The sequence below is a fragment of the Nelumbo lutea genome, chromosome 5 (genome assembly GCF_056320005.1).
Source record: "Nelumbo lutea isolate HS-2025 chromosome 5, American lotus-T2T, whole genome shotgun sequence".
NCBI lineage: Eukaryota > Viridiplantae > Streptophyta > Magnoliopsida > Proteales > Nelumbonaceae > Nelumbo > Nelumbo lutea.
This window is the reverse complement of record NC_142688.1, coordinates 85,643,691-85,654,526: the sequence shown is the minus strand read 5'-3', so window position 1 is coordinate 85,654,526 and position 10,836 is coordinate 85,643,691. Positions and strand designations below refer to the sequence as shown.

Below are 10,836 nucleotides of genomic sequence, written 5' to 3'. Positions count from 1 at the left end.
GTTCGGTAAATAATTAAAACGACCGATGGATGGATGAGGGTGATCAAATAATAGAGTTTGAATAGAAGAAACATCTGAGACATGAACAACGCCGGAAAGACAAAAGAATTTTGACCAATCAAAATTCATCTATGAATTTAATAAATAACACTTAATTGGCTGCCACGATTTATGATTGATATAATGCGTGGAAATTAGAAAATAGTGTTGGGAAGGACCACCACCGCGAATTGAGGTTGACCAGCGCCATATTAATTAATGTTATTCATCACAACTCAAGTAGTCGATGCAAATTTGCTAAGAGCACTCTGAAAGTTTTTGGTTGGTTGGCATTTCCATTACAGCGTGTATGTCGACGACGACGACGACGACGACAGGCATGAAGGATGCATGATGGGATTTCAGTTCACATTTCTTTCTACTTTCTACTTTCTAACTACTGGGAGAAGGAAGAAAATCCAGATCTAGTTCCGGCCTACTTTCACTGATTAATTGATGTAGGCGACAAAAAAAGGTGATGCTCCCTTAAAAGACAAGACACCTCTCTATTTACTATTTATTATTGAGCCATTCAGAAAATGTATGTGCCTGCTTTTGTATTGTTTGGTCTGGTCTCTGGTGGGTGACTGATTGGGATTTGGGAGTGGCCCTTCTACGACACCAGAAGGACCAAACCTCCGAGGCATAGCCCCACTAAGATGGCTAGGATGCAGGTTGGATTTGATCTCAAATTAACCTTTATTACAATCAGTTTAGGTCTTACCAACAACTTAGTTGACTATTTTGGAGGAGAGGGACCGAGGGAGGGACGCGTGCCTAAGCTTTGGAGGAAGCTTATTTAATAATCAAAGGTTCAAAATTAGTGAAATTTGACTATAATACCAAAAAAAAAAAAAAAAAAAAAACTTACAGTCAATTTAGGTGATGTTTGGCATGTATGATGATATTTTATACAGTAATTATTGAAATCAGTGATTTTCCAAATATCACCCTTTTTTGTTATTTGGTATCATTTATTCCATGTTAATTAGTATATATATATATTTTTTTGAAAATCACTTTTGAGATTGTTTGTTATTTATTTTTGAGGAATCACCTAAAAATCGAAATCACCTAAAAATCGGGGAATCACTGAATGTGGTGATCCCTCACCTGGGCCAATTTCAGGGGTCGATTTTTTGCTGATTTCTCAGAAATCAGTATAATTGGCCAATCAAATAAGGAAGAAATCATTGATTTTTCAAATTATGATGTGAATCTGATGTGACACTAATTTTTAAAAAATGGGCATCATTATCAAACATCACTTTAATCGATATCATAAAAAAGATGACCAATCAAATGATATCTATCAAAATTCAAGGAGTGCTTTTTCCAAATTAACAGCAAGGGGAGGAAGAAGAGAGTGTATTTTGACAACTTGTAACTAATATTAAACAAATAAATGCAGCATAATAATGCTTTAACTAAAAGAATATAATTACTATTTACCATGCATGATATAATAAGATACGAAGAGGGACGGATAAAAAACAAAAAACGGTGCATTGTTAATGGGAATCGCATTCATTCTTGTTCAATCTTTTTTTAAGCCGAGCTCGATCGTTTTCTTATTATGTGGCTGGGTGGAGGTCGCCATCACGTAACCATGTCCACTTTCCTCATCCATTTCAACGCTATATTCTATAAAGTGTATATTATTATTCTTTTTCATTTATTCATGATGTCTACTCCCATCGAATCACTGGGTTGCCACCTGGCCTACCGCCAATGTTGCCACCTGGATCTCCCAATATACTACTACTTACCAGCACACAGAACACTGGTGGTTGTGTCATCCACTAATAAGAAATAGGAACGCAACTTTATCCGTGGGATGAGATGACTAATGAATAACGTATATATACAATTAATGCTCACCATCAACTGTTGTTGTTATTATTCTAAGATCAATGGATTCTTTCAGAGCTCCCTAAGAAAGGAAGCTATCTAGCTAGCTACGATAGAAAAACGGTTGCTTCTCATAGGTGTTCACTTATTATTATTGTTCATGGAATATTATTACGGCATTGTTCAACTTTTTCCACAACCGCAATATGAATTACCAAGGGGTGGATGGCGTTTTCAATAGAAGAGACTTTATTATTTTATTATTTCCTTCATTTAATGATAAATTAATATTAGATGTATATTGAATTAATTTGATTGGATGCCTTGTTTATAATTAACTGTTGAATTTTATTTTATTATTTCGATCGATCATGTCAAGCCCCGCACCTCCACTTCAAAATTATTCACCCCTCACACATCTAGAATCTTCTTCCTTCCGTTGATAAATTTTTATCAAGTTAAGAATTATATTATATGTATTCAAGGGTCATTTTCTATTTGTATTGTTTATATACATTGCTTTATGCTCTAACCATAGATAAAAGATTAGTACATTAATAGCAAGGTTTTTAAAATTGGACTGAATAAAAAATCATTCTAGGGATTGGTTTCTGGGTCAAATAGTCTGATCATCCAATCCAAATGGATGATCTATATTGACAAAAAATGGTGTTGATTATATCAACAGCTTTCTGCTAAAAAATGGTTTTAGGATGAAATAAAACTGATCAGATGACCGATTTTCGGTTTTTCTGGTTGGGCTTTGTGAATACTGATTAATAGTACTGTGTTGATGCCTGGGATTAACCGCAGCATCCATGTGTATGTACACCAATGGAATCAATTATGGAGGTACAATGGAATAGGGTGATATTAAGCCTGTTGTCTTTGATTCATGAGGAGTAATGAGTATATTTTGGCAACTAGAGTTCTCTCTTTTTTGTGTTTTATTTTATTACTAGAGAGTAGAGGGGAGTTGGAGGGTGGAATCTTGGTGGGGTAGGGGGTAAAGCCTAGCTAAGGGTATTTCAAAAGAAAGTTGGGTTCAAGTAGCTAGCCCCTCTTTTTATTATAATTTGACATACAATGGATAGATAGATAGGTATAGGTACTGAAAATATATATATATATATATATATAGTGAATAGGATAGGATAGAATTGAGAAAGAGGTGTGATATATTAATTATTTAATTTGTAGCCAACCTCGGGCAATATAGTTGGGAGTTAGGACAAGCCTTATTATTGTGACATGAGGTTGGTTTGTTTACAATGGATGCTTTGGATTAAATTTTCTGAATATACAAGAGAGAGAGAGAGATAAATGTAATGCATGGTTCAAATACTTTGGAATTGGAATTAATGTTTGTGTTAACAGTGTGAGTAGTCCAGTACGTACCGACGTACATAGTGGTGATTCGCCTATACTATATATCCTATTGGCCAGCTAGAAAGAAAGAAATCACGATTTTTACAATTAATTAACAAATAATGAGAATCCAGTAGCGGAGTGGGAGAAGATCATGGTGTGGCATCTCTACGAGGGAACTCCGATGGAAGACCAAATGACCATTTTGCTTTAGTGGTGCAAGTCGGGCGGTTTGGGTCGGGTTTATGGTTAATTCAGGTTCAGCCTTAAAATTTGGATTGAAGGTATAAGTTAGGGCTGTTTATGGATCAGGTTGGGTCAGTTTACTAAGATTTTTTTAATCGACCCGACTTGGTCGGGTTATCTAAAATTGAAATCGAAACCGATCCTGTGTTAAGCAAAATTGACATGGTCGGTTTGAGTCAGGTTGGATCGGTTTGGGTCGGTTTTACCTCTAAGTTCAACCATGCTTGAGCTAGAGTTGAGAGAATGAAAAGATGGGAGTTGGGAGAGCCAAGTTCGAGTGATGTCTTGAAGTTGAGATTTGAAAACTTGAAATTTCAAATTTTTTATTCTTGAGAGTCAATTTGTATTAGAGGTTGTGCTTGAGTTGAGGGGCGTACCAAGTTAGAATAGAAGTTATCAAGAAAATAGAAAGTCAAACCGTATTAGAGAAAGAAGACTGAAATTTGTATATTTCAAGAAACCTTCTAATCTAAGTAAAAAAGGACACCTAATTCTAATTGTAATTGGTTGCCTAATTGGTGTAAGAGACCATAGAAACTAGGATCCTTTGATTCTTTTCTTTAAACTTTTCCAAAAAAATTCCTTGTCTAGTTGCCTTACAATACTTTCCATTAATGTCATTCCTAACTAGAATGCTAGAAATTAAGTTAGGTTGTAATTAGGATAGAGACAACTTAGTTAAGTAGGAACTAAATAGGTTGTAACTACTAAATAGGAACTAACTACTAAGTCGGTTCAGTTTGGGTCGGTTTTGGTTTTCTTTAAACTACTAAGTAGGTTGACCCGAACCATCGGTTTATGATTTTTTACAACCTGAACCCGACCGGTGCTAAAGAAAACCCGGCCGACTTGGGTTGGGTCGGTCCGAGTTGGTTGGTTTGGTCGGGTTGGGTCTTCTTATGAACAGCCCTAGTCTGAGTTTAAGGTTACGTCCGATTTTTTCAACTCGAGCCTAACTTATGTAATTTGATGCATTCGGGTTGGGCTTAGGCCCAAGTTGGTCAATGAACCCGTTCTAAGGCTATATATATACGTGTTATATATATATATATATATATATATATATATATATATATATATATATATATATATATATGTATTTATGCAAATATATATACATATTTTTATGTATGTATGCAACATTTACATATATACATATCTATATATATATATATGTATGTATAAATGCATATAATTGGGCCTGATTCGGACTACCTAAAGACTAGGCCCGAGTCTGACTTCTTGGACCCGAGACTATTCCGAGGACTGAAAATCCAAACCCAACCTATAAAAAATTCTGGATTGGGCCAATTCGGATTCAGACCGAGTCAAAATTCAAAGTATCGATACGCCCCTATGTATCGACAGAGGTGTATTAATACTAAAAATCAAATGCTCAATATTTTTTTTTTAAAATTTAATTTTTAAAGATATTATTTAAGTGTTTTTTATTGAAATAAATGGGATTCCGAAACACTGGTGTATTGAGATCAAAAAAATAAAATACGATACGTCCGATTGTATCGATAATTTGAACCTTGGGCTGAGCCTGCCCAAGTTGCACCCTGGGGCATAGACAAAAATAGAAGATGGGAAATTAACAAAGTCAAGCAGCAAGCATGATATATTAATAAAGTGTTAAGTGGCCCACCGCACCGATCCCATAGAAATCATGCATCATGATGTTACAGCAGCACACTGTACAATTAATTGAAGTGGGAGCCCCTAATTGACCTTGAATTTGATGGGGCATGCATTAATTCCAATAAGTGAAAACATCCGTAGACTTTATCAAACCGGCCGGCCCCTTGAGACAATGAAGCCTTACAAATTTCAAAGTTGCATGGGCTTCGATGAATCGATCAATGGAAGAGGGCCATACCATACGTCGCGCTGCCGCAGTTCATTGCACCGTGCATTTAACCTACTACTATTATGATTAATTCTGTCGTTACCACAAAAAATCAAGGGTAAGACTGTCCAAAACGATAACTATTCAATGGGAGAGAAAAGATGTTAGAGCTGAATCAATGTGACTAGGAGAACAGCACAAACCGCCCAAACCGATAATATATTTTATTGATAAAAAACCAAAAATATCTTTTCGCCAAAGAATTGTGGCCCCTCCTTTTTATTTTTCTTTTTATATATAGAAATGGATGGAAAGAGTCCTCAGCCACAAGTTTTAATTTACCTTTCAAGTAAAGATATCATCATCATTCATGAAAGAAGAAAAAATGGATCTTTCCTTGTAACGTTATGTAAACCTTGGGCACACGTGCGAACCTTTTTTAATACATACATACAAATACTAAAATGGGCCTAATAATGTTAAATATTACACGCGGAGGGGTGGGGGAATGAAATGAGATAATTAGAACATCATGTAATTAAGCAAAATAGATCATCCATCCGTTAGATTAATCTTGGATTTAGACAACTTAATGATTTCTTTTATAAAGTTTAATTATTAAAAAAATGTGCCTAAAAATAAATTTATTGGCTTAATTGAAGGTTTAACTCTGTATTCCGTCCTTTTTTTTTTAAAATTTTTACACCTGCTAATAAGGTCCAAACACTTTTAATTTATCTTGATAAGGCGGGGGTAATTATTCATTTATTTGCCCTTGAGGCAAATATTAATATAGTCATACCCTTTATGATAATTTTCTCTCTCCTTTTTTATACCCTTAATTCTTTGATTGTGAACTAAACTTATCCTTGAGTGAGAGGGCATTTTCGACCACCTCCTATATACTATAAATATTGGAGATGGTTGTAAGGATTTGCAGGGGTAAAGAGAGTTGTCATCAACAACTAGCGAAGAAATAGTTCTCCTGCGTCTCTCTTCCTTCTCCCACTAGCTACACCTTTAGTTTCCCTGTGGGTCGGTCGGTCGGTCGGAAAGATGACAAAGGTATACCCCAACACCACCCCTTCTCCAGTGGCAGTACTGGAGAGTAGTCCAATAACAACCGGTGGTGTTTCAGACGGAAAGATGACAAAGGTTTACCCCAGCACCGGTATCAGTATCCCTTCTCCAGTGGCCAGTCCAACGGACGGAAAAGCTGCAGTGATAACCGTTTGGAAGAAATCCCTTTTGTTCAATTGCAACGGTTTCACGGTCTTTGATGCAAAGGGCAACCTCATCTTCCGTGTCGATAACTACCTCTCCGGCAATAAGGGGGAGATCGTGCTCATGGACGCCGAGGGCAAACCTCTCCTCACCATTCGTCGCAAGGTAATAATCCATGTTCATCTGGCGATGCCAATATCTGGTTTGCTTAATTAGTACTTGGTACTAGTAGGGACCTTAATTTCCTTTTGATCATTTATTTATTAAACTGACATGTTTGTTGACGGATTGGAGCAGAGGCTGTGCCTAGGGGACTGCTGGTTGGTCTACGACGGGGAGACAGCCGTTAATCCTCGGTTTTCCGTGAAGAAGAACGTGAATCCCTTGAACTCGAAATCGTTGGCTTACGTGACGGGAAGCTGCGGCGGCAAAGGTCGGAAGCACGACAAGTTGTACGAGATGGAGGGGTCGTACGCCCAACGGTGCTGCGCAGTGTATGACGACAAGAGAAGGTGCGTGGCAGAAATCAAGCGTAAAGAGACGACCGAGAAAGGCGTCGCCTTCGGCGTCGACGTATTCAGGCTCGTCGTGCAGCAGGAACTGGAGCTGACGGATGCGATGGCCTTCGTGATCCTTCTGGACCAGATGTTCGGAACTGGACGGTTCTCCGGTTTTAGCCAGCGGTGACAAAGCGTTGGTGCGGAGCCAGTCTAACCGGCTATCACAAATTAATGGGTTTCTAGCTAAATGAATCCCCCAACTCTGGAACTGGAACCGGAAGTAGCACTGTAGCAGTGCCTCCCTTCCTCCACGGCTCCACCTCTTCGCATAATCGTAGTCGTTGAGATTTTTGATATTTAACACAAGTTCTACCCTTTTTGTTTTTTTACAATTCCCACTTTTTATCTTTTTTTTTTTTTTTTTTCTTGTTTTGTTTCCCGCTTTCCGTGTTGGGCTTGGTTTTTTCCTTTTTTTATAAAAAACCAAGCTGTGAAATGAAATGGGTGTACATATTTTAGGGAAAAATATAAGAATAAATGGTGATATATAATATATGTTTTCTCACTCACTGACCAGAAACTGAAAATCAGCTACAGAAGCTTTCCTAAAAGATGATCTCCTCGTATCAACCCACAACTTACATTCACTCTTGTTTACTGTTATCCTACACTCTATGGTCCAACAGATCAGATAACGAACTATCAGTTCCTCGTCACTCTTAATGCTTGCTTGCTTTCGATACTCTCATCAGGCTCAGAGCAGTCTGAATTTTCATTTTGATAGCTAAAGCTTCCACCTCAACAGAGCAGTCCATCATGCTTCCTCGCAACAAAACCTATCCCGTTTTAAATTTGTTGTGTAAAAGGGGCGAAAAGAAAAGGTTGAAGTCATAAGAAAGCAGAAATATAACTGAAATTTTATTTTTACAAATTTTTTTTACGCATTTTCAATAATAAAACAACAAGGAAGGATAAAAAAAAAACAGAGCCTTTACTCGAAATGTTATTATTAAGAGGTTAAGAGGTGGGAGGTAGTAAATTTAAATCAAAAGCGCTGACATTTTAGAATGCAGATTTTAATAGGCCCTTGTTTGTTATTGATGGATATGGGATTGATATACCTGGAGATGAAGATGAAATTATTCCAAACAAAAAATTTTGGTCGGTTTACAGAGTTACAGTTTCCTTTCTTTCAAAAAATCTCTAAAAGAAAATGACAATTTAGTTTTCTTGGTATCACTTGAAGGCATCCGCATCGACCCCCAAGTGGATTTATTTATTGAATTGTTTAAACATTAAAGAGAATGGAAACAAATTCAATGGTTGAATATACATGAGGCTTATCATCTGGGCATACTACAGTACAAATTGGAGTCATCGAAAACATTTTGAATTAATTAATTAATGAATTGTTTGAGTAGGTCAAAATGGTTTGGGGATTGGAGTTTGTGGCCTTCTCGCTAACCAAGGTACCAATCAGGGGCATTGGTATTTGGTAGTGGCGTAAGGAATTAAGATTTAGAAATTAGGAGTCCGAGTGCTATCTTGATTCTTGAGCTGCTGCATGCCCAGAAGAGTTAAATTAAATTAATTGGTTGTCCTTTTAATTTAATGGTGACTGCTGACCACACACCAGTTATCAGCCAGACATGGCCCATGCGAGCTTTGAATTTTCAATTCCAACTCACCCAAAACCTTTTTTTTTTTTTTTTTTGGTTTTGTTATCTAACTACGAGATTACCTTTATCGTATACAATTCTGTACAGTAATAGCGGGACACATACACTATCGAAAGATTCAAAGCACATGGTCATGGTGACAGTTGAACCACCATGGCTGGAGGCTGGAGCGTGGAGGCAGTCCTCTCAGAAATTAAGAACCCACCAAGCCCACTGGTTTTGTTCTACATGCAATAACCCAACTCTGCTCCCAAGAAACCTCAACGAAATAGTCAAATTTTCTGTGTTTTTATATGTTCTGGAACCTGTAGTAGGCCATGGCCAACCATCTCTTAAACTCAAGATTCTACCCACCGATAATAAATGGATGAGACAATTGTTTTTCTTTTTTTTTCCTGATTAATGAATTAGATGCAGGGGCTGAAACTTGTGGAATTTTTAATAGAAACAAGTCTGGACTCTTGAGACCAAAACTATTAACTACCAAATTGATTGGTGGTCTCTTTAGGAAGTGATGAGGGCGGATTTGGCGCCGTCTGTGAGAAATCGTTACATTATTTGGTGTTGTTTGTGAGAATTACATTACAAAAAGCTAAGTTTTCATTCTATAAAAAGTTAAGTTTTCATCTTATTAAAAGCTAAGTCTTCTTCTCCCAGAAAGCTAAGTTATCACTTTTTAGAAATTGTAGTTCTCGCTTTATAGTTTCCATTTTTTATGAACTCAAAGACTATGCAGTGAGCTATCAGTCCTCTTCGCGAAGTTCCCTCTACAAAGATGAGCTCTTCGTGACTTCCGCGGGAGTTGACCGCCTATAGACTACATGGGCGCCCTTGCCGGTCGAGCCTTCCAAGGCTCCCGTGTGAACTGGCAACCTAAACTTAGTAGTGCTGCCCCCGAAGGTCAACCTCCTAGTAGCTTCTTGTAGGAGTGGGTGACTAGCATTACAAGGCTGATGCAACGCAATCATAGCTCTAAGAAACCCACCCGACGGCCTGACGACCTGGCCCAGGCGCAAACTAACGAACTGATAAAAGACTTCCTCATCACTTAAGACTCAGTCGCCTCTTCGGCAAGGGCGAAATAGTCCCAGTCGACTCCTTGGCATGGGCACTTAAGACTCAGTCGCCTCTTCGACATGGGTGAGCTAGTCCTAGTCGCCTCCTCGGCATAGGCACTTAAGACCCAATCGCCTCTTTGGCATGGGCGAGCTAGTCCCAGCCGCCTCCTCGGCATGGGCACTTAAGACCCAGTCACCTCTTCAGCATGGGCGAGCTAGTTCCAGTCGCCTCCTCGGCATGGGCACTTAAGACGCAGTCGCCTCTTTAGCATGGGCAAGCTAGTCTCAGTCGCCTCCTTGGCATGGACACTTAAGACCTAGTCGCCTCTTCGGCATGGGCAAACTAGTCCCAGACGCCTCCTTGGCATGGGAATTTAAGACACAATCGCCTCTCCGGCATAGACAAAATCAACAAGAGTGGACTATAAGTCGCTCCCAGAGCCTAAGGAACTGAATCAGCGCTTACGAGCGCATCGAATTCTGGGCCAAAAGGAGAAATCTACTCCCTTCGTCGAGTTACTTTCAGCTCAGGAGTGGAGGGCAAATGATGAGGGCAGACTTGGCCCTCCAATGACATTATGACACCTAGCACCTCATGACAACTAGGTGCAGCCTGGCACTTCATAGGCAGCTCGCCATCATGTAGCTTGGCACCTTACAGATAGCCTGGCACTTCACAGGCAGCTCGCCATCATGTAGCCTGGCACCTTACAAACAACCTGGAACTCATAGGCAGCTCACCATCGTGCAGCTTGGCAACTTACAGACAGCTCGGCACTTCACAGGCAGCTCACCACCAAGCAGCCCGACACTTCACAGGCAAATCGCCACCAAGTAGCTCCGCACCTCACAGGAAGCTCACCACTAGGCAGCCTGCCATCATGCAGCCTGGCACCTTACAGAGCCTAGCACTTCATAGGCAGCTCGCCACTAGGCAGCTCGCCATCATGCAGCCTGGCACCTTACATACAACCTGGCACTCACAGGCAGCTCGCCATCATGCAGCCTGGCACCTTACA

The 10,836-nt window shown here is 39.2% G+C and overlaps 1 protein-coding gene across 1 annotated transcript; it reads left to right on the top strand.

The window, feature by feature from the left end:
• The first annotated feature begins 6,284 nt into the window (after window positions 1-6,284).
• On the top strand, window positions 6,285-7,645 carry LOC148853248 (protein LURP-one-related 8-like). Its single transcript, XM_088947356.1, has 2 exons — window positions 6,285-6,745; window positions 6,878-7,645. The coding sequence occupies exons 1-2, from the start codon at window positions 6,413-6,415 to the stop codon at window positions 7,265-7,267; spliced, it is 723 nt and encodes a 240-aa protein (XP_088803482.1). The 5' UTR covers window positions 6,285-6,412; the 3' UTR covers window positions 7,268-7,645.
• The last annotated feature ends 3,191 nt before the right edge of the window (window positions 7,646-10,836 follow it).

What these genes read in the sequence shown, in the direction of transcription:
- LOC148853248 (XM_088947356.1), top strand. Translation starts at nt 6,413, where the DNA reads ATGACAAAGGTATACCCCAACACCACCCCTTCTCCAGTGGCAGTACTG. An exon ending in TCCTCACCATTCGTCGCAAG is followed by an intron (nt 6,746 to 6,877) that starts GTAATAATCCAT and finishes GGATTGGAGCAG; the next exon opens with AGGCTGTGCCTAGGGGACTG.